This window comes from Mustela nigripes, chromosome 9, assembly GCF_022355385.1.
Source record: "Mustela nigripes isolate SB6536 chromosome 9, MUSNIG.SB6536, whole genome shotgun sequence".
NCBI lineage: Eukaryota > Metazoa > Chordata > Mammalia > Carnivora > Mustelidae > Mustela > Mustela nigripes.
In genome coordinates this window covers 85883198-85907035 of record NC_081565.1, presented here as the reverse complement: position 1 = coordinate 85907035, position 23838 = coordinate 85883198, and the positions used below count along the sequence as shown (strand labels likewise).

At 43.0% G+C, this 23838-nt stretch overlaps 1 protein-coding gene across 16 annotated transcripts in view; it reads left to right on the top strand.

Moving 5' to 3' along the window:
- Window positions 1-6168: 6168 nt before the first annotated feature.
- SPATA6L (spermatogenesis associated 6 like) overlaps window positions 6169-23838 on the top strand; it is a 51184-nt gene continuing 33514 nt past the window's right edge. For 5 of the 16 annotated variants that reach the window (XM_059411969.1, XM_059411963.1, XM_059411971.1 and 2 more), the window contains exons 1-4: window positions 9971-10370; window positions 11031-11168; window positions 14178-14226; window positions 17791-17832. In XM_059411969.1, coding sequence (XP_059267952.1) covers window positions 10059-10370; window positions 11031-11168; window positions 14178-14226; window positions 17791-17832 — 541 coding nt within the window. In that variant the 5' untranslated portion in view covers window positions 9971-10058. Of the gene's footprint in view, window positions 6252-6299; window positions 6481-9970; window positions 10540-10937; window positions 11169-14177; window positions 14227-17790; window positions 17833-23838 lie in introns of those variants that run through there. The other 11 variants (XM_059411972.1, XM_059411975.1, XM_059411974.1 and 8 more) reach the window with 8 other exon arrangements.

Sequence of the window (23838 nt, the reverse complement as noted above, 5' to 3'; positions counted from 1 at the left end):
CCACCCAGGCACCCCCCCCCCCTTTTTTTTAAAGATTTTATTTATTTGACAGAGAGAGAGAGATCACAAGTAGGCAGAGAGGCAGGCAGAGAGAGAGAGGGGGGCTTGTGCTTTTTTTAAAAAAAGAAATTATTTGAGAGAAGAGAGAGTGATTGAGGGGTGAAGTAGAGAGAGGGACAAGCAGACTCTGTGCCCAGCGAAGAGCCCAACACAGGGCTCCATGCGGGGCTTGATCCCACAACCCCCAGATCACAATCTGAGCTGAAACTGAGTCAGGCAACTTACCAGCTGAGCCACCCAGGGGTCCCTGGGTCTGTGCTTTAAAAAAAAAAAAAAAAAAAAAGGGGGCGCCTTCGGCTCAGGTCATGATCTCAGGTTCCTGGGATCGAGTCATCAGGGGGGGGGGGTCTCTGCTCAGCAGGGAGCCTGCTACTCTCTCTCTCTCTCTCTCTCTCTCTCTACCTGCCTCTCTGCCTCCTTGTGATCTCTGCCTTTCAAATAAATAAATAAATAAATAAATAAATAAAATCTTAAAACAAAAAATCAGAGCTGGGTAGCTCCGTTGGTTGGGCATTTATTTGCCTTTGGCTCAGGTGATGAGAGAGGGGTCCTGGGACAGAGACCTGACTAGGGTGGGGGGGAGGGTCCCTGCTCAGCGGGGAGTCTGCTTCTCCCTCTCCTTCTGCCCCTCCCATTGCTCCTGCTCACTTACTTGCTCTCTCAAATAAATAATTGAAAAAAAAAAAAAACCAGTGAGCTGAAAATGCATGGTTGCTGAAATAATCCGGATTGTTTCCTGTACTTGGATTTTTTTTTTTTTAATCTTTCCTTTTCAGGCATTTCTCACAAATGTTAATGAACAGCTCACTTTGGAAACTTAATCTGCTGGTATTGTTCACATGTGCTAATGAATAATTCACTATCTCAGAAGATTGTAGGCCTAAAAAGGAGTCTGAGTCCAGAACAGGACCTGGAGGTCTTTTTCACTTATTATTGAATACAGCTTCCCTGGGAGAGACAGTTTGCTCTTATAAGTGGGCATTTAAGTGCTGCAGAGAATAGCCCCTCTTTCCTTACCTGCTGCGTTGTCAGATCACCCACGTGGCCCTTCTTTGTCCTCTAGAGAGGAACTAATGTCAGGATAGAGGACAGGACAGTGGATCTAAAACCTGGTTTGACTAACTCCATCCCTTCCAGCCTCTGGTGAAAACGACAGCCTCTCTTCCCAGAAAAAAGCCTGTATACACATGCAGGAAATGTTGCCCATTATTTCAGGGGCTTTAGGACCCCTGAGATGCCCAGGGTCACGGGACAAGACCCACTGCACTGCAAGGAGAAAAGCAAACTTTTTCAAGGCATGCAGTATATAGGATGCCGCCCCTAAAGCTCCAGAATTCCGTTCCCGGCCCTCCCTTGTTAGCCAGATTGGGCCTTTTTGTTGTTTTATGTATTCTGCTTTTTTTTTTTTTTAACAGAATATTTTATTTATTTATTTGAAGATTTTATTCATTTATTTGACAGAGAGAGATCACAAGTAGGCAGAGAGGCAGGCAGACAGAGAGAGAAGGAAGCAGGTTCCCCGCTGAGCAGAGAGCCCGATGTGGGGCTTGATCCCAGGACCCTGAGATCATGACCCAAGCCGAAGGCAGTGGCTTAACCCACTGAGCCACCCAGGCACCCCTATTCTACTTGTTTTAATTTGTTTTCCTGTTTGGACTAGATAATGGAAGTACTTGGTAGAAATACTCAAAAAGTACCTAAGGATATTCAACGAAAAGGAAATTTCTTCTCTCTCTATTCTAGGGCCCCTCCCCAAGGCATCTACTACTAACAGTTTCCATTGTATCCTTTTAGGAATATTCTAAGCATGTATGCACATATATTCCCTGTCTCTTCCAAATGGAAGCATACATAACACATTTTTTTGTTGTTGTTCAATGCTTTTTGCCCCCCTTAGTCCTGTATTTTAGAGAGTATTTATTGCTAGGATGTACAGCTCTGCTTTACTCTTTTTCCATGCTACATAGTGTTCCCTCTTAAGGCTTAAACATAATTGATTAAATATTACCCTACTTAATGACCATTAAGGTCATTACTTTTTTTTTTTTTTTTTTTTTTTTTTTTTTTAGTTTTTATTTGTTTGTTTTTTAAAGTAAACTCTGCAACGTGGGGCTTGAACTTACAACCCTGAAATCAAGAGTTGCATGTTGTACTGACTGAGTCAGTCAGGTGCCCCTAGTATCTTTTTTATTTTTTTTTTAGATTTATTTAATTTGGGAAGGGAGAGGCAGAGGGAGAGGGAGAGACAGTCTTGAGCAAACTCCGTTCTGGGCAGGGAGCCGGATGCTGAGATCACTACCTGAGCTGAAACCAAGAGTCAGTCACTTAACCCACGGCACTGCCCAGGCACCCCCCACCCCCCTGCCTCCAGATCTTTTTTAACTACAAATAATGCTGTAGCCTGTATTCTTCTGTATATGTGAAAGTATATCCACACACCCATTCCTAGCATTGGAATTGCTGAGTCCAATGAAACATTTTGATAGACATTAACAAATTGCTCTCTAAAGAGGTCCTTGGAAGGCAGAATAATAGCCTCCCAAAGATATCCTTGTCCTAATTCCTGGAACCTTTGAATATGTTAGCTTCCATGCAAAGGAGAATTAACATTACAGATAGAATTAAATGGCTAATCAGCTGACCTTAAGATAGGGAAATGATCCTGGATTATCTGGACAGTGTAATCACCAATATCTCTAAAGAGAGAACCAGAGAGATAGCCAGAGAGATAGCAGTGTGATAAGGACTTCGCTCAAATTTGCTGACTTTGAAGATAAAGGGAGGGAGCTCCTAGCTGAGGAATGTAGTGACCCCTAGAAGCTGGAAAAACAAAGAAAGAAAAAAAGCCAAGGAATACAGCCCTTCTAGCTTTGCTTTTAGCCCAGTGAGATCTGTGTTCGATTTCTGACCCACAAAACTAATAATAATAAATGAAGAATTTGTCTTATTTTAAGCCATTAGAGCCTTCTCTCTCTTTTTTAGTTTTCCTCTCCATATGAATACTCCTTTCTACCTTATTTGAGGAATGTTTACAATTCATTGTCTTATCATTCATGTCTTTGGTTAAATGGAAAATTTGCAATCATAATTATCTGACTGTTACACTTTTGTTCTTTGCCAATGAAGTGTTTGGAAAATTCCCATGTGGGACATGTGCCATTTTTTTTTTTTTTTTTTTTGGCAGTGGCCAGGATGTGAGCAGGATGTGCTGATGTGTCATTTCTGCAGTGCTGATATCACTGCTGACCAGTCTGCCCTGCAGAAACACTGTGGGAACACAAGCTGGTCAGTGGGATTTGTTTTCTGCCACCCAGATGACGGCCTCAGTGATTCACTACTTTGCAATATGGGCCAGAGGCATTGTGTACATTGTGTACGTAGAAACTTTTACATCTCCATGGTAGCTCAGGTGACCATGGTGAGTGAAATGAACAAACGTAAATATTCCTCATCAACTCATTTAATACATCCATGGCAGACTAACAGTAGTAGCTATCACCGGTCTTTCCTCATTCTGCAAATTTAGTCTGCCCTGATGTGGTGTTGATTCCCAAACTCAGCAGCTTCAGTGGGTGAAATCTGAAGCTGGTTCCTAGATGTGGAGGACAGTGAGAGACTGAAAAAAGAGGCAGGCCACTCAAGATCGGTAGGTGGCAGTTTTAATAAGCAAGGGTACTTAGGAACACAGGAGGCTTGTTTTAGGCAGCCACAAGATGACTAGATCTCTGTGCCCACCCTCCAGAAACTTAAAGGTTGGGGCGCCTGGGTGGCTCAGTGGGTTAAGCCGCTGCCTTCGGCTCAGGTCATGATCTCAGCGTCCTGGGATCGAGTCCCGCATCGGGCTCTCTGCTCAGCAGGGAGCCTGCTTGCCTCTCTCTCTCTCCCTCTCTCTGCCTGCCTCTCTGTCTACTTGTGATCTCTCTGTCAAATAAATAAATAAAATCTTTAAAAAAAAAAAAAACTTAAAGGTTTATCTGGAGGACTTAACTGGGTTCAGTCACATGTACTATCCAGATGGTCTCAACAGCATTTTGCTCTCTAAAGCCTGCGTTCTTGAAATGACTCCTGTTGTAGGAATGGTGGGCAGAACGTATATCCAAGGACAGTGGAAGGCGATGACAAGCTTCCAACTGCTCTGGTTCAGCTTACGGGTCAACCAGTGGTCATGTCCTCTTGATGACCTTCTTCAACTTACCCATATACCTTGAATCCTATAGACTGGCTTGACGATCTCTGCATTTAACATCTCTTAAAGATATTTATTGAGCATCTGCTATGCTAGGTATTTAGAATACAAACTCTTAGCCATGCAGAACTCACCGTTTATGGAGACAGACAATTAACAATCATAGGAACAATTGTGAAACTGCTATGGTGATAGTTGCTACAAAGAAGAGCCACATGTATTCATAGTCAGGAGAGTCCTCCTTGGGAGGGAGAGCAGAAGAAAGACCTGGGTGAAATATGTAGATCTGTGTTTTTGTCCTTACCAACATCGTATGCCACCATAGGTAAAGGGCATAGAGGATGTAAAGGAAAGGACCTAGGAACATGCATAGCCAGGTAGAGGAGGATGAAGAGAGAGAAAGAATGGGCAGAGGGTTGAAGGGAAACCCGATAAGACTTGTATCCAACCCTAGGAGCCAAGCAAGGAGAGTGCAGTTAAGACCATTAAGAGCACGAGATGGACAGTGTGTCTGTACACATCAACAGGATTTCTGTGCCACAGGGGCTGTGAGGGGGCAGGGCACACTGGGATTCAAGTGCGGCTGTTTCCCTTTAGCTGTGTGGCTTTGGGGAAAAGGCTGTCTGGCCTCAGATCCTGCATCTGTAAAATAGAGATGATACCTTCCTCTAAGAGTTATTGTGGAGATGAAATAAATTAGCATATGCAAAGTGCCTAGCACTTTGCAGGTTCTCCATCAAGACTTGATTTCTCCCTTCCCGTAAGTCTCCGTCCACTTGTTTAGTCATCTTGCTTTGGTTGTTACTCTCCTTGATGACTTAGTATTGGTTTTGGTGACCTACCTGTGAGGGTCGACACTGGTCCTGTTCCTGTATGTCACCACTCACCTGGGTACCAGCAAGCTGTTGTGAGTCAACGAATCAGTTCTCTGGATGTGGCAAGGAGCCAAGCACTCACCCATGTGCCTCTTGGTGTGCAGACAGCCAAAGCAACAGGGATCGTGTAAGGACAAAATATACCCTCCCTCATCACAAGTGTTCCCGTTCCAGGGAAAAGAACTCCAGTTACCAAAGTGAATGCCTAATTGTCTCAGGGCATGTTTGTGCACTTGCATTCCTGCAAATACAGAAACCTCCGACAGCTTAGTAATGAATGACTCATCACAATCTCACATTTCTTTCCCCAGACAGCATTAGCCCTCCCAGTTTTTTCAGATTGGCTAGAAGCAACCACTCCCTCCTCCTTTCCTTCCTTTTTGTCTATCAAATACAGTGAGTGGACAAAAGTGCATTTTCCCCTACTGGTTAAGAACTTTCGCTCTGCCTGCCACCTCTGATGGCTTTCACAGCGTGGCCCTGGCTTTGGCAACCGCTGTTAACGATCACCCCCTGGGACGTAATGTAACTCCCTGCTTGCCTTAGGTTAACTAAACGCCAGACAAGAGAGACGGACAAATATTTCCACTGTGGCTAACATGGGAAACCATGGGAAGTTTTAATCACAGAATTATCCTTGTATTTCTAATTAGCACACATGTTGGTTTCTTATTGATGGGGGGCATGTTTTCCAAACCAAACCCAAGGACCTGACATTTCACAAGCAAGAGAGGACCTTCAGGACAGGCTACTCCATTAACTGGAATTGTTAAAAGAAATTCCAGGGCTCGGAGGCGGCCGTACAGTTACTAAAAATGGGAAGCACTTAGATGATAAGGAGCGAATGATCCTAGTCCCTTTTCAGAATGCACGCTGTAAACGTTTTAACATAGCAACGGGGGCCGTAAAGAGAGGTGATGGGAAGGGCCCCTGGAGCTCTGCCAGCATCCGGCGAGCCGGCGCCCACGGCTGCAGCCGGGGCTCGGGCGGCGAGTGCCCAGCCCCGGACGCCGCTTCGGGACTGCGCGTGCGCCGAGCCCGCCCGCGTTCCAGGTGGAAGGTTGCGCCTGAGCGTTCATGGCAACGCGGCGCCTCCGCCTTCTGGAAGCCTTGGCTCCAGCTCCCGCAGTGTGAGACCCGGCCGGGTGCGAGGGACCTGGGCTGAGTCCGGGGGGACCGATGGGGGGACGAGGGCGAAGGGGGCAGGGGAAGCCGCTGGGAACGTTTGCCCCAGGGAGTGAGCTAAACTAAGGAAAAGCGGCCCCAGGCTCCGCGCACAAGGATCTTTTCATTCCCGTCCTTTCGCCCACGCAGGGAGCGATGCCTCTGGAAGTGGTGGTGGAACTTCAGATCCGGGCGGTAAGAGAAGTCGACGACTCTCCACACCTTGCTCTAAATCAGACTCTTTCCCCAGGGTTCCTACATGGTCGCGACCACTTAAACCACCTCCTCACGGCACACATCATTATCTTTTGGGACAGATCGGATCTCTGTGTCCCTAAGATCTCTACATTGGTCTTCCCTGATTTCTTCACTGAAATCAAAATTCAGCCCAACCTCTTTCAGCGTTTTCCCCACTCACAGGACATGTTTGTTAGCTTTGTAAAATTTTCTGTTATTTTAAATTAACCATGCATTAAGGCCAAGAAGAATTTTATTATTTTTCCAGGATAAAGATTTGTGAAATAATTAAAAAAAAAAAAACCCCTTCTTTAAATAACAAGAATTCAATTTCAGAAAGCACAGTCACTTCCTAATAACTTGCCACCTCTATGAACTCATGGAGTATATATTTTTCAAGATTTTATTTAGTTGTCAGAGAGAGAAAGCACAAACAGGGGAAGCAGCAGGCAAAGGAAGAAGCAGGCTCCCTACTGAGCAGAGCCCAATGCAGGGCTGGATCTGGGGACCCTGGGATCATGACCTGAGCCGGAAACAGATGCTCAACCGACAGCCACCCAGGCGTCCCCTAATTGAGTATTTTCTAAGTATTTTTTCCTAGAGATAGCTCTGGCTTGCTAATTCCAAAAGGGGTTAATTAGTCAACACCTGTTTTATAAGAATCCACTGAATCCTGCTTAAGTGAGGTGCTGTGGCAGAATGATTACATTGTTCCTGTTTGGGGTCAGTCACTACTCTGAATTCAGCTTCCACCTGAAGTTGGTGACAGACGGTCATACAGATTTGCCTTCCAGCTATAGGGGCTTCTCTACCGGTCATGATGTCAATAAGTTATGGCCACAGAAAATCTGGTTAGCCTCCATACAAGAGACTAGTGCCAGGGCTTCATCATTCATGCAGTTCTGAAAGAAAAACAAAAATTTCCTGAATTTGGGGTACCTGGGTGGCTCAGTGGGTTAAAGCCTCTGCCTTTGGCTCAGGTCATGATCCCAGGGTCCTTCCTGGGATGGAGCCCCACATGGGGCTCTCTGCTCAGCGGGGAGCCTGCTTCCCCCCACCCCCCGCCTGCCTCTCTGCCTACTTGTGATCTCTGTCAAATAAATAAATAAAAGTCTTTTAAAAAAAATTTCCTGAATTTGTCCCATTTTGCTGAGAGCAAATAGGCCCAGACTCTATCAAATTGTGCTACATCAAGTGCTGTCAATATTTTGTGGTAAGGGGAAGGAATTCTTGAGAAGCTGAGTGATAAAGCAGTCTTCCTCTTAATCAAGGCAAAAATCAAACAAGTTTTCATTTCACTTCATTCAACATTACTGGTTTATTTTAATTTTTAAAAGGCATTCTTTAGTGTACAATTAATTTACAGTAAAATCATTTTCTACTCTATGGTAGAGTGTTCCAGAGACATCAGTTGAATTGATCTGTGCTTTAAAAGCCTGCAAACTCAGGTCCGCATCAGCTAAGACAGGGAATTCCAGAAGTATAACCAGGAACCTGAAGATAAAACTAATTGTGAGCCCCCAATATTCAGACTTGTGAACACTGCAAAAGGAAATAAGTATCATTACTTTCAAAAAGATCCGGCCTGAATATTGCTGGATTAAAACAAAAGATCTAAGATTAAACAATAAAGCAAATCACTTAGAGCTTTACAGTTTGATTCAGCGAGAGAAGAGGTAGTCTGTGTTCAGGATGTTGTGGGAATACAAATGATTTTATTTTACTTGGAGTAGCTGTTCCTCCGTGTGCCTCTTCATTCAGAAAGTTCACATTTCTACCTAGTCAGAGCCGACATGTCACACCATTCTCCAGATTCCTGTGTGGCCCTCTACCTGACAGATCAAAGGCCATAATCCTCTCTTTATACATGTCAAAATTTTGTCATCTGAAAACACCAGTTCCAGAGGTAATTCAAAAGTTCTCTCGTTTTTCAGGTAGAACAGCATTTAAAGCACATTCCGTTCTTGGTCGTCCCTGGTCAAAGAATAATGACTAGAGTCCATCTTGCATTTGGTGGTCTTTGGTCTTGTGATTTGGGGAGGCATCCTGGGAAAACTGCTTTAAATGTGAAGGTCAATGTAAAGGGAAATTTAGGAGTTCGTTACACCTTGTGCCTGGTACAGCAGTGGGCTCCCCTGATGAACTTCAAGTAAATACTGTTACCTGAAGTGTGCTGTATACAGGGAAGTGCGATTCCATATGAAAACTCTAATAGACAGGGTCATCCTTGTGGTGGCTCTGAGAAAGTTTATGCCCTTGCACTGCAAAGAACCGTTATTTTCCTATTACCTCAGTTGAGGTAATCTTTATTCAGTAGAGATGATGGGCAGCAGAGCCCCATCTCCCGCCATACTGGCCCACGGACATAGTATATGGCAAGCCCACCCCCAGACTCTTAATTCCTGACAGCCTTCATTAGCTTTTCTGTCCTCTCTCATGCCACACTATTTGTCATCAACAGAATTAAACATTTGGCCATAGCCCGATCCTTCCTTTTCTATCAGCACTGTGTTATGCCCACCTTTAAATGTTTCTTCTTCAAGTAAGTTCTAGGCTTGTTCTCTAAATGCAAAAAGATACCATTAGAGAGAAATGAGAAATAAATATCTATTTAAACAGTTTTTGAGGAGGTAGAGGGAAAGGAAAGCAAGATATGTACTATAATCTCTCTTACCACTACCCAAGCCACAAAGATGGAAGAGACGAAGAAAGCTTATCAAGAAAATCAGGATTAAGAAGACACCGTGGCAACAGGTTTTCAGGGAATAAATGAGAAGAACCTATGTCTTAGACTTTTAAAATACTGTTTAAAATCTACCTCAACCTAGTATTAGTAGGTGGCATATCTGCACGTATATTTACAGAATGAAGATCATAGGTTTTTTTTTTTTTTTTCGAAGTTCACTTTACAAGTGATACTTACAGGATTACTACAAAACACAAATTTACTTTTGTCAAGTTTTAAAAAACAGCACGATTACAGTCACCCCAGCTTGTTTTCTTTGCAGTTGTCCTGGAGATATAAGCAGTTATTGAATAAATATGTAATAGAGGGCTTTTTTTTTTTCTTTTTTTTTTTTTTTTTTTTGCTTTCTGTAATATGGCTGTGGTCATAATGGCCAGCATGTTCTCCAGCCTAGCAACCCATCAAGACGGAATGACACCTGAAATCCCAAACGAAGCTTGATATATGTCCTTAAAGGGACAAGCGGGATTGCCTCTGGCTTACACTGGCTTCATCGCATGAGGGAACCTTCAGAACTCTGGTTGCCATAATGAATGAGATGGTGTCATTGTTGGTTCCAAAGTACAAAGAGGACCGGGGCACTGTGGGGCGAAAGCCAGCAGTAGTCCACGATGCTGTACTGCGTATAGCCCAGAAAAAAGCCAAAAGCCACATCAGTGACGTTGTGCCGCCCCAGCATGACCCTGGAGAAGCCCACGATGAAAGCCCATAGGACCACAAGCACCCTCAGCGGAATGGCCAGCACCAAGTGGTTCAGGATGAACCGCGACACCAGGGCGGCCCTGGTGGCATGGCCCGAGGGGAAGGAGTACTTGTCCACCGAGAGGGTGACAAACATGTCCATCTGGTTGTGAGCCGGGCGGCGCCTGCGCACCAGCCCCTTGAGCAGGGCCACCAGCAGCAGGTCCAAGAGAAGGGCGAAGAGCAGGTTCATGAGCACCTCGCGCCCGGCCCAGCTGTCGCTCCTGGCCAGGCAGTAGAGGGTCCCCAGGAGCCAAGGGATGCCGTGTCCCGAGATCTCCAGCAGCTTCATAAGGGGCCGCATGCTACCCCAGGACGAGCTCTCCCCGGCGCACACCCCCAGCTTCTTGGACAGCCACAGGTCGATTGCCAGCAGGGAGCGCAGGGCGATGCCCAAGAAGGACGGGTTCAGGTCCATGCGGCCTTCCTCGGGCAGCGGGGCCGGGGCTGCCTGCGAGGGGCCCGCCCCGGCCGAGGGGAAGGAGCCGCGGCGGTGCACCGGGCTGTCGGACGCGCGGAGCCGGGCGCAGGTGGGGTCCGCGCCCGGCGCGCGGCTGCTGAGCAGCGACTGGAACTCGAACCTGCCGCCGCCGCCGCCGCCGCCGTGGGCCGGGCTGCCGGGGCTGCCGCTGCTCGAGGCCGAGGCGGCCAGCGGGCGTCCGTCCGCGCTCCTCCGGGGGCTCGGCATCGCGGCGGGGGGCCCGGACCCCAGGAGCCGGCCGGCCTAGCGCGAGGCTCGCGGCCCGGCAGCCGCTTCCGCTTCCGCACGGCCATCCCGGAGGGGCGGGGAGAGCCGCGGGCGGGGCGCGATTGTGACACGCGGCGGAGGCGGCGGAGGACACGCGAGTTTGCGCTGGAGCGCGCGCGCGGGACGGGGAAGGGGGCGGTGTGGGGGCTCCGGGGCCGGGGGCGCGGCGGGGGTGGGGGCTGGACGTCGCCTGCGGGGCTTGAGGAAAGACAGCTGCGCGGAGCAAAGCGGCCCCGCGCAAACCTTGTTCTCTATTTCTCATTTGTTTTGAAGATTTCTTGCCCAGGGGTGTTCCTTCCTGACAAACAAGATGTGTACCTGGGGGTGTACCTCCTAAATCAGTACCTGGAGACGGCCTGCTTTCCCTCTGTGTTCCCTATTATGATTCAGCAGAGCATGAGGTTTGAAAAGGTAATCTTGACTTCCTCACGGCCAAACAGAGAAGTTGAAATGGTGGGGTCTGGAGGGCACCGGATGGTTCTTAGAAAGTCATTTTGTATATTTTCTTGAAATAAATAAATGAATGAATGAATGAATGAATGACTTGCAGGGACCTGGGCACAGGACAAAACCAGAGTCGGAGGGCTTGCTTTTGCCTTGTGGGTCTGAGCCAAGTTCTGTCAAGCCGGCGCTAAACGGCCGGGTGGATGTTTTCTATTCTTGGAATTCCCAGGGCATTTTCTAACTGGAGCAGAGAGCATTTTCTGAATGTTCTTGGAGGTGTTAGAGGCAGCTGCGCTACATTTATGACAGGGATTATCAGTTAATTAGTGGACCTGAGAAACAAACTTTTGTAGACTCAGAAAAATAATGGAAAAAAAAAAAAAAACTATATTCAGATTCGTGAAATCCTGTATCTGAAATCCTGTAACAAAGCAAGCTTCCTCCGATTTACTGAGTTTTCTTAGGTCATCCCTGGTTTATTTAGCTACAGTGATAAAGCCTAGGTTCCATTTTAGTGAATATGAACATGATATTAATAGAACATTACGACTTTTTTCCCACTTTTATTTAGAACATTAGTTTCATTATCATTATTATGCATCATACACAGTCCTTTGAAGTTTTTGTTTTGGAAACTGAAGGCAGAATCAGTTTTTTTTTTAATTGTATTTTTTTTTTTTTAAGATTTTATTTATTTATTTGACACAGAGAGAGATCACACCCAGGCAGGGAGGCCAGCAGAGAGAGGAGGAAGCAGGCTCTCTGCAGAGCAGAGAGCCCGATGCGGGGCTCGATCCCAGGATGCTGGGATCATGACCTGAGCCAAAGGCAGAGGCTTTAGCCCACTGAGCCACCCAGGTGCCCCCAGAATCAGTTTTAACCTTGATAAGCCTAAACATTTTCCCTGGACCAATATTGCTGAGTTGCTTTTTGGATGAAGGCATGAGTGTGGGAAGGCTAGACAAGGTATCACTTTTAAAGGTCTGGATGGTACTGTCCAGAAAATAACCTGTTTCCAACTGAGCGTGGGAGAGGAGATGAGGATTGATTTTCTAAAAGGCTAGGGCTCTATGTAATATTATTTGAAATCACAGAAGAAATTTAAAAGGAGTCTACCAAACTGGTTGGATAAGAGAGGAGAGAAATAAATGGATATTACCTTGGGACATATAGTCAGAATCCAGAGGAACCCATTTCTGCTATTTAGATATTGGTAGTAGTAGGAAGTGGGTGGTGAACATCCAGTCTATTTTGAAATAATGCCCTCGTTTTTGAGCTGTTTGGGTTCATATTCCAGCTTTCTCCCCCACCGGCCCCAGTTGTCTTGTGTTTGTTCCATTCTCTAGCTGCAGATACTTGCAGCAAGTATCCAAGACATTTTCTCCTCTGTGGACCCTCCGTGTGACCCAGAACTGAATGTTCTCAGACATTTGGATAAATAAGAAATTGCTTATCAAGAACGCACGAGGCGGGGTGCCTGGGTGGCCCAGTCTCGGTTGAGCATCTGCCTTCGGCTCCAGTCATGATCCCGGAGTCTTGGGATGGAGTCCCACACTGCACTCCCTGCTCGGCAGAGAGTCTGTTTCTCCCTCTCCCTCTGCCTTTGCCTCTCCTCTGTTCGTATTCTCTCTCTCTCAAATAAACAAGTACAATTTAAAAAGAAAAAGAATGCATGAGACATTCTGTTTGAGCAGTTACTCCCCAGGATCATAATTGAGAAAATCCGTAGACATGGATGAAGTCAAGGGATGTTAGTACTGAAATATTTCAAGAGAAAAACCCCTCACCTGCATTTGCTTGTTAAATTGAAGTTGGTAAGACAAAAATGGATTACAGGGGACAGCCTCCATTTCTGTACTTAAAGGTGACTTCGCTTTGGATCAGGAGCGGATTTTAACCATGCTTAAATTTAACACCATTTAAATCAGAACTTAAAGGACTGAAATCAAACTCTGCTGAAAACTTGGTTTCTTAGAGACTTCCAAAGTTCAGGGAGAAGGGCGTGTTATGCCTTTAATCTCAGGCCCCTTCCAGATCCTTCCGCTCAAGATCAAAATAAGCAGATTTGGCATTGGCTAGAGAGATACCACAACGTTTGTCTTACACTTCACTATAGACTTTAAACTTACGAGGCTCTCCCTTGCTCTGGGTATTTTGGATTCTGTAGGAGTCTAGCTACTAGTGCATAGTTTACTTTTTAAAAAATTTTTTTAATTTTTTTATGAATATATAATGTATTTTTAGCCCCAGGGGTACAGGTTTGTCAATCGCCAGGTTTACACACTTCACAGCACTCACCATAGCACATACCTTCCCCAATGTCCATAACCCCAAGTCCCGACCCTCCTCCCCCCAGCAACCCTCAGTTTGTTTTGTGAGATTAAGAGTCTCTGATGGTTTGTCTCCCTCCGGATCCCATCTTGTTTCATTTATTCTTTTCCTACCCCCCCCAAATCCCCCACGTCGCATCTCCACTTCCTCATATCAGGGAGATCATACAATAGTTGTCTTTCTCCGATTGACTTATTTCGCTCATAGTTTACTTTTGTGTTACACATAGAGAGCATTTTTATGTTCCTTTTCAGCACAACCAATTGCTAACATCATTTATTCAGTTAACATCATTTAATGAGTGTCTGTGGTATGCATACCACAAGCAAACTCTGAGGTTGATGCCAGATATGCTTTTAGGAACAAACTGTGGAACTAGGTCAAGTTGATGACACTTTGAGCAGTGGTAGATTGAGCTAACTCAGGTTTCCCTTGTACTTGGTACTGTGTTCTCATTCTGTGGTCATTTGTTGAACTTTTAACCACATTCCTGTGAAAGATACTCCTGTTGAAGTTTAAAATAGTTTAAAATATTATATGGCTAAATTGGCATGTGCTAATTATTTGGAAGAATATAATCTACAGTTTCTATAAACCTAAATTAATCTTTGAAAATGTATTTTCATCATTTTTTTTTTCCTGCAGGTATTTGAAAATGCAATAGATCCTGGGGCTGTAGCAGACATTTTAGAAAGTAGGTACTCTCAAAACAAAATAACTGTTTTGCACATGTAATTGTGTGCACAGATGTAAAATTCTGCTATATTCTAAGTTGTGATATTTCCATGTTTGATATAAATTTCCACATTTATATTCAGGAGAGACTATGTCAAATTTAAATCATGTATTTTATTTTATCACAAGCTCTTTTCTAGATAGAGATGGGATTTATTATTTATTAATTTATTACAATTAAATGGTTTTTGTATCTTCATACAGTTGTGTAATCATCACCATAATTAATTTTAGAACATTTTTACCACCACAGATTGAAGCCCTAACCACTAATCACTCCCAGCCCTAGGTAACTACTAACCAATCTTTCTGTCTCTGTAGATTTGCTTATTCTGGATATTTCATATAAATGGAATTATACAATATGTGGTCCTTTGTAACTGGCTTCTTTCACTTAGCATAATGTTTTCAGGATTCATCTTTGCTACAGCATGTGTTAGTTCTTCATTTGTTTTTGTGGCCAGATAGTGTTCCATTGTGTGGCTACACTACATTTTATTTATTCATTCCTTGGTTGATGGAAAGTTGGGTTGTTTTCACGTTTGGGCTATGATGAATAAAGTTGCTATGAATATCTGTGTACCAGTGTTTTTGTTTTTTTTTGTTTTGTTTTGTTTTTTTAAGATTTTATTTATTTATTTGACAGAGAGAGATCACAAGTAGGCAGAGAGGCAGGCAGAGAGAGAGAGGAGGAAGCAGGCTCCCCACCGAGCAGAGAGCCTGATGCGGGACTCGATCCCAGGACCCTGAGATCATGACCTGAGCCGAAGGCAGCAGCTCAACCCACTGAGCCACCCAGGCGCCCTGTACAAGTGTTTTTGTTGAAAAATGCTCATTTCTTTTTAAAAAAGATTTTATTTATTAAATTTACAATTTATTAAAATTACAATTTATTAAAATTACAAGCTGTCTTAGCTGCTAAGTTTGACAGAGTTTGACAGAGAGATCACAAGTAGGCAGAGAGGCAGGCGAGAGAGAGGGGGAAGCAGGCTCCCTGCTGAGTAGAGAGTCCCTACTGGATCCCAGGACACTGGGATCATGACCTGAGCCGAAGGCAGAGGCTTTAACCCACTGAGCCACCCAGGCGCCCCGACATATGCTCATTTCTTGAGTACATACCTAGGAATAGACATGCCAGATCATATGGTAATTCTTTTTAATCTCTGCAGAAAATGAACCGAAGTAGCTGCATTGTTTCACATTGTACCAGCAAGGCATTTGAGGGCTTCATTTCTCCACATCCTGGCCAGCACTAGTTAGTCCCTATCCTTTTGATTGTTAGCCATCCTTGTGGGTATGAAGTGAAATCTCTTTGTGGTGTGGTGTCGCTGAGCATTTTTCATGTGCTTATTGACTGTATATCTTATTTGGAGAAATGTGTATTCAGAGATTTTGCTTATATTTTAATTGTGTTATTTGGCTTTTTATTATTGAGTTATAATATGTAATAGACTGGTAATATATGGAGTTCTATGTATGTTGTAGTTGTAAGTTCCGAATCAAGGTGTACAGTGGATAAATATTTTCTTCCATTCTTTGGATTATCTTTTCACTTTCTTGACGGTATTCTTGGAAACACAAAAATTTTAAATTTTAATGAGTCCTGTTTTATCTGTTTTCTTTTGTTACTTGCACTTTTAATGTTATAGCTAAGAAAGCGTTACTTAATTCAAGTCACAGAGATTTATATCTATGTTTTAAGAGTTTTATAGTTTCAACTTTTACATTTAGGCTTATGACACATTATGCTTATTTTTGTAAATACCATGAAATGTAGGGGTCCAATTTCATTCTTTTGCATCTGGATATGCATTTGCCCTGGTACCATATATTAATAAGAGTATTTTGATCAGGAAATGTGAGTCCCCCACCTTAGTTCTTTTTTCAAGGCAGTTTTTGCTATTTGGAGTTCCTTGGCTTTCCATATGAATTTTAGGATCAGCATGTCAGTTCTGTAGAGAAGCCAGCTAGCATGTTGATAGGCATTGCCCTGACCTGTGAATCAACTTGGGGCATATTTCCATCTGAACAATATTAAGTCTTCCAATCCATGAATGTAGGGTGTGGTAAGAATTAATCAAATGTAAGGAATTTGGAACCTGAGACAATGAAGTGCTTCACATTACCATTGGAGTGATGGTGGGCAAAGATACTCCTTCTTCCTACTTGGTAAACCTAAAATTACAAGCTATTTTAGCTGCTAAGTTTCTTGGCATTTAAAATACTGTCCTTATACACTCATATATTTTTCACAAGTCCACAAAAAGGCAATTTTACTTTTCTTTCATATATTTCCAGCTTCTTTCAGACATAATTGATGTATAACATTGTGTGAATTTAAGGTATGCAATATGTGGATTCCAAACACTTAAATTTTGTGAAATGATAACTACCACAGCAATAGCTAAGACTCTCAGCACATCACACAATGCCGTTTCTTTTTTATTGTGAGAACATTTAAGACCTAGTCTCTTAGCAACTTTCAAATATATCATACAGTATTAGTAATTATAAGTGTCTATAATTGTCACCAATATTATCTATTTTAAAGTGTTTTCACTTTTCATAAAGATAATAAATTATCTTTATTTATTTTTAATTGTTATACCATTTATGTTTAAATTACTTTAAGATTTGAATTTTATTCTTGTCTTTATAGATTTTGTACATGGGCTCACTCTTTATAAATGCCTTTTGGACTCAGGAAGTATAAAAAATGTGATATTTTATGTCTCATTTATACAGTCAGGGTATACTGTTTTTTGTGGGTTTTTTTTTTTGTTTTTGTTTTTTAGATTTTTATTTATTTATTTGACAGAGAGAGAGAGAGAGAGATCACAAGTAGGCAGAGAGGCAGGCAGAGAGAGAGAGGGGGAAGCAGGCTCCCTGCTGAGCAGAGAGCCCGATGTGGGCCTCGATCCCAGGACCCTGGGATCATGACCCGAGCTGAAGGCAGAGGCTTAACCCAGTGAGCCACCCAGGTGCCCCGAGAGTATACTGTTTAAAGCAAGATTAACTTGTATAGGTTAATAGACAATAGTTGTATTGTGAATTTTTAAAAATGAGAAATTGGTTATTATGTCAGTGACTCATGAATATATTAAAATATGAATATAGGGGCGCCTGGGTGGCTCAGTGGATTAAGCCGCTGCCTTCGGCTCAGGTCATGATCTCAGTGTCCTGGGATCGAGCCCCGCATCGGGCTCTTTGCTCAGCGGGAGCCTGCTTCTCTCTCTCTCTCTGCCTGACTCTCCGCCTACTTGTGATTTCTCTCTCTGTCAAATAAATAATAAATAAAATCTTAAAATATGAATATATTAAAATCAGGGCATAAAATACCATTTACTCTCATTCCATGCCTTTGAATAACTGGGCCTCAAAATACCTAAATCATTGTTGGTATGGCACCTATTATTATTATTATTAATGTAAATGGGAAGTTATGGCAGTCTTAAACTCAGCAATTAATGAACAACTCCAGCACTTTTTCTAAGTGTTAAAATCTCATTTTTTTCCCTTTTAGGCTTCCTAACCAGGTTTGAATTAATACAGCTAGTACCTCCAGGTAATGTGCCAGTAAATACATTTCTAAAGTTGCTTATTTTATTTTGAAAGGTCTTTGGCATGATGGAATGGATTGGTATTTACGAGTTGTGCTTTCTAGAACACTCCCTTTTTTCCCCCACTGGTCTGTTGAATTCTGTCCATTCCTGGAAACATAACTTTATGGGTTTGGTGGCAGCAAGCATGAGCAGGCATTTGACTTTCTGTTTTTTCATAACTTTATCTAATTATCATTGAATAATAAAATCTTGGCTCAGTCTCTTTCCAGTTGTTGCCTTTGGCTTTGTTCTGATTTATGGGGCATATGTGGGTGTGCAATACCCAAAGCTGGCTTCTGTGTTAAATGCTAGAACGGGGTTGGCAAACTATAGGCCCCAGGTCAAATCCGGCCTGCAGTTTGTTTTGTATGAGTCGTGAGCTAAATGTCTGTGTTTTTAAAAATTGAGATTCATATACTCTATGTTTAGTTCATATACTACAAATTTCACTTTTGTCAAGTGTATATAATTCAGTTGTTTTAGTATCTTTACAGAGTTGTGCAACAGCCACCACTATCTTATTCCAGAACATTTTTATTATCCCAGAAAGAAACGCGTAGTCCTTAGTAGTCCCTCTGCATTCCCTCTTCCCACAGCCCTGGCCGTGACTAATCTACTTTCTCTGTTGATTGGCCTGTTCTGGACATTTAATGTCAATGGACTCAGACAATAATGGCCTTTTGTGTGCTCCCTTTCACTTCGCATGTTCTCAGGGTGCAACCGTGATGTGGCCTGGATCATTACTTCATTCCTTTTTAGGGCTGCATGACGTGCCTTTATACGGATATATCAAAGTTTGTTTATGCTGTTGCTGGTTGGTGGACATACGGGTTGTTTCCACTGTTTGAATATTAGGAATAACAGTGCTCTCACATGCATGTACAAGTGGTCATGTGAGTACATGTTTTCAGTTCTCTTGGGTGTGTATATGTAGGAGTAGATTTTTGTGTTATATGGTACCTCCATGTTTAATTAAAAAAATATTTATTTTTAGAGAGAGAGAGAGAGCACACATGTACATGCAAGCAGGGGGAGGGAGAGGGACAAGCAGACGCCGTGCTGAGTTCCGAGCCTGATGCAAGGCTCGAACCCACGACCCTGAGATCATGACCTGAGCCAAAATCAAGAGTTGGATGCTGGGCACCTGGGTGGCTCAGTTACTGGGTGTCTGCCTTCGGTTCCAATCACGATCCCAGGGTCCTGGGATCAAGCCCCACATTGGGCTCCCTTCTTATTTGTCTCTCCCTGACAAATAAATAAATAAAATCTTCAAAAAAAAAAAAAAAAGTCAGATGCTTCACTGACTGGCCACCCCAGGCGCCCCTCTGTGTTTAACTTTTTAAGGAACTGCCAAACTGTCTTCAGTTCTTACATTTTTGAGTGGTTGGAAAAAACTTTTTAAGTATTTCATGATGTGAAAATTATATAAAATTCAGATTTTGTTGCCCATAAAGTTTTATGGGAACACAGCCATACTCATTTGTTTAAATATTGTCTGTGGCTGCTTTTTTTATTTTAATGCTGGAGTTGAGTAGTTATGACCATATGGTCTGCAAAGCCTAAAATATTTACTGTCTGGCCCTTTACAGAAAAAAATGCTTGCTAGAATCATGGGACTTTAGGAGGAAACTTTTCTGTTGTACCTTTGCTTTGTGTGTGTGTGTGTGTGTGTTTTAAGGATTTATTTATTTGAGAGAGAGAGAACACAAGCATGGATGAGGGGCAGAGGGAGAGGGAGAAGCAGGCTCCCCTCAAACAGGAGAGCCTGATGCAGGGGCTCGATCCCAGGACCCTGGGAACATGACCTGAGCCAAAGTCAGTTGCTTAACCAACTGAGCCACGCAGGTGTCTGTGTGTGTGTGTGTGTGTGTGTGTGTGTGAGAGAGAGAGAGAGAGAGAGAGAGAGAGAGAGAAGGCGGGAGGGAATATTTAAAACTCAAACATTTCTTTTTTTCTTTTCTTTTTTTTTTTAGATTTTTATTTATTTATTTGACAGACAGAGATCACAGAGATCTCCGCTGGGCAGAGAGCCTGATGTGGGGCTTGATCCCAGGACCCTGGGATCATGACCCGAGCTGAAGGCAGAGGCTTTAACCCACTGAGCCACCAGGTGCCCTAAAACTCAAAAATTTCTAATTCCTTTTTGATCTTTACTGTTACAGGTTTTTGCCTTTTCTTCTCCCAAGGTGAAAATATCTTTACAGTTTTTACTTGCTGCAAAAACCATTCCCAAATGATGAGAAAACCTTTATAATTTGGTGAGCCTGTTTCTTGCTGTATCTCTGTGGACAGAAAAACACCTAGATAAAGAATTTCTACATAATAGTGTCACATATACTTTCTTCTCTTTTTGGCCTCCCCATGATAGAAGACTGTTGCAATGGCATTTCTAAAAGCATAGATGAACATTATTATTTTTAATGACAATAAAGAATTTCATTAATTTACTTACATGTTATTGTAAGTCCATGAACAATACAGACATAGTATTTGGGGTTTGCTGTGGTTTGTCATTCTCAATAGTTATGGATTTTTCCATTGTAGTATAATATCCTTTTTAGTTTTAAGATTATTTATTTATTTATTTATTTGACAGAGAGATAAATCACAAGTAGGCAGAGAGGCAGGCGGGGTGGTGGTGGGGGGAGGTAAGCAGGCTCCCTGCTGAGCAGAGAGCCCAATGTGGGGCTCGATCCAGGACCCTGGGATCATGACCTTGAGCTGAATGAAGGCAGAGGCTTTAACCTACTAAGCCACCCAGGTGCCCTTTTGTAGATTATTATCTTTAAATTGATACTGTTAAACATTTAGGTTTTGTCTTTCACATATTTATAAAAAATTATTTTTTTCTCTCAGTATGTTTGTAAAGAATAGAACTACAGTAGTCTTCCTGTATCTGGGCTTCTGCTTCCCATGGTTCCAGTTACCCATGGCAACAACCATGGTTGAGAAGCAGAGGACCCTCCTCCTCCTGACATTGTCAGGAGGTCAGTAGTAGCTTAAAAACTGAGTCACTCACCTCACCTCTTCTCATCACGTAGGCCTTTTATCAAATTACATCATCATGGGAAGGGTGATCTCGCACAGACCACATTCACATGACTGTTATTACGGTATATTGCTATAATTTTTCTATTTTCTTAGTAGTTATTACTGTTAATCTCCTACTAAGCCTAACTTATGAGGTAAACTTCATCATAGGTAGATATGCCTAGGTAAAAACGTAGTGTATATAGGACTGAGGACTTTCTGCTGTTTCAGGCGTCCACTGGGGCCTTGGAACAGAATCCACTGTGGGTAAGGAGAGCCAACTGTAGCTTGTCACCTGGGAGTAAGCTAATCGCCAGCAAGTTTCCGTTATTACTGTATTCGGTAGTGTGTGGGATGCCCCTTGCCCGTAAACCTAGCTGCTGCTGGATATTATGTGAATTTATTGTGTTTGCAAAGTAAATAATTTCTTCAAAATATATTTTACTATATGTGCTGGCCCCTTCTTTTTAGATATGTGATTTAGATTTGTGACAACCTAAAATTTAAAATTTACTTCTTAAAAGTTTCCATTTTCCCATGATTTGTTTTCTTGCTTTTCTTCTGTATAACATGACTTTCAGTGTCCTTTGATTCCTTGTGGAGTGATGTCTGGATGTTAACGTCGCACTTTGGTATACATTTCTGGGGTATTTTTACCGAAGTTTTAATAAGTTATGCATAATGCATATGTATGTCTCCTGTTCTGTTGTATTCTTTTGATATTTTATTTTTTCAAGATTTATTTATTTATTTATTTGACAGAGATTTACAAGTAGGCGGAGAGGCAGGCAGAGAGAGAGGAGGAAGCAGGCTCCCCGCTGAGCAGAGAGCCCGATGCGGGGCTCGATCCCAGGACCCTGGGATCAAGACCTGAGCAAAGGCAGAGGCTTTAACCCACTGAGCCACCCAGGCGCTCCTTGATTATTTATTGTTTGGATCTTTTGTTTTCTTAAGAAAGTGTGGGAGAAGAAAAGTGAGACTCACAGCTAAAGCAGACGTAGCCCTGGAGGCCATTTGAGGATCGTAGTTTTGCCCCGTTGGGGCTGTCCCCAGAGCAAGACACAGGCCCTGAGTAGTCGTGGGGACCCGGAAGTCTGTAGCTCTTTCTTCTGCCTCTTGGCTCTTTGGCTGAAGCAGGCCCTGAAAACAGAGAGGAACCCCACCCTGTGTGGGTCTAAGGATAGGCAGCCTCGTAATGTCAGGGCTTTCTTAGGGAGAACAGAGGGAAGATCAGAGAGGCTTTCTACCTGCTTTCCAGAAACTCTTACTGAATATTTTTCAGCCTGAAAGTGATAGGCTAAAATCAGGGTATTTGAATTTTTTTCCATAGTTTTTTTTTTTTTCTTTTTTGACCTAATTTTATATTCAAACATATATCAATGCAAACTGGCAAGTTATATTTCAGTGTTAATGAAGTAGAAGCAGGCCCATTTTGGTCTTTTTAAATTCTACAAGAAGCTTTAAAAAATAATCCAATATCTAAGGTGCCTGGGTGGCTCAATCAGTTAAGTATCTGCCTTTGGCTCATGTCATGATCTCAGGGTCCTCGGCTTGAGCCCCACATCGGGTTTCCTGCTTGGTGGGAAATAATCTTCTCCATCTCCCTCTGCCCCTTCCCCTGCTTGTCCTTTCCCTCTCTCTGTCACATAAATAAATAAAATCTTTTAAAAATGTAACCCAATACCTAAATACTACTACTGTAAAAATTTAACTAACACAAAGTTTATAAAATAGTTAAAAGCCACATTCATCAACAACCTCTGACAACAATTACTACTAATAATTTGTTGTGTTGCTTTTTAGATGTTTTCAGGTATATGTATACGTAATGCATTGAGTGTATTCAAGGAAATCTAAAATTCATGTATACATACACACATGTATATGTGAACATACTCTATATATTTAGTATTTAATATATGTATGTTGAGTATACATACTGATTGAATATCCATAGCCTGCAACTTGCTTTTTAAAACTTAATGAATCTTAGATTACCATATGGCCAGAAATATCTGTGAGAAGGTTGCAGGAGTAGTTCAAGGCCATGATGACTGACCGGAGAGCCCTGAGGCGGGGTGCATGCAGACAGGTTATAACTCGGAAGCTACTCAGATGTGAAACGGAGGCCATATGGCACTTATTTTCCTTTGTCTACAGTTCTTGTATTGCGGATTGTGATTTTTAGTAACATTAGATTAAAATTGATAAAAATAATTTCACTTGGCTTCAGATGCATTACACATTGGTCCGTTGACTGGTCCAACATCTGTGTATCAAGGTGTGCTCAGAACACACCCTATGCTGGGCTGCTGGTATCATGCCTGTGGCTCCAGGCAGAACGGTGGTAAGGGAGCCCTCTTGGCTCTCCTGGTTCTTAGTACTGGATAATTAAGCAAAAATGATTTGTCTCATGTAGGCTGCACTGTGGTCCCAGGGGCCACATTTAGGTTCATGTGGACCCATCCCTACATGTGGCTGAAATCTTTCACTTTTCATTTTGCTGCAGATTTTATTTTATTGTTTTATTTTTAACTTTTTTTTTTTTTAAAGATTTTATTTATTTATTTGACAGAGAGAGAGATCACAAATAGGCAGAGAGGCAGGCAGAAAGGGGGGGAAGCCGGCTCCCCGCTGAGCAGAGAGCTGGACGCAGGACTCGATCCTAGGACCCTGAGATCATGACCTGAGCCGAAGGCAGAGGCTTTAACCCACTGAGCCACCCAGGTGCCCTTATTGCTCCCCCCCCCCCAAAGGTTTTATTTATTTATTTATTTGACAGAGAGAGACACAACAAGAGAGGGAACACAAGCAGGGTCGGGGTGGGGGAGTGGGAGAGGGAGAAGCAGTCTTCCTGCCGAGCATGGAGCCCACTACTAGGCTCCATCCCAAGGTCCTGGGATCATGACCTGAGGCAAAGGCAGACAGTTAATGACTGA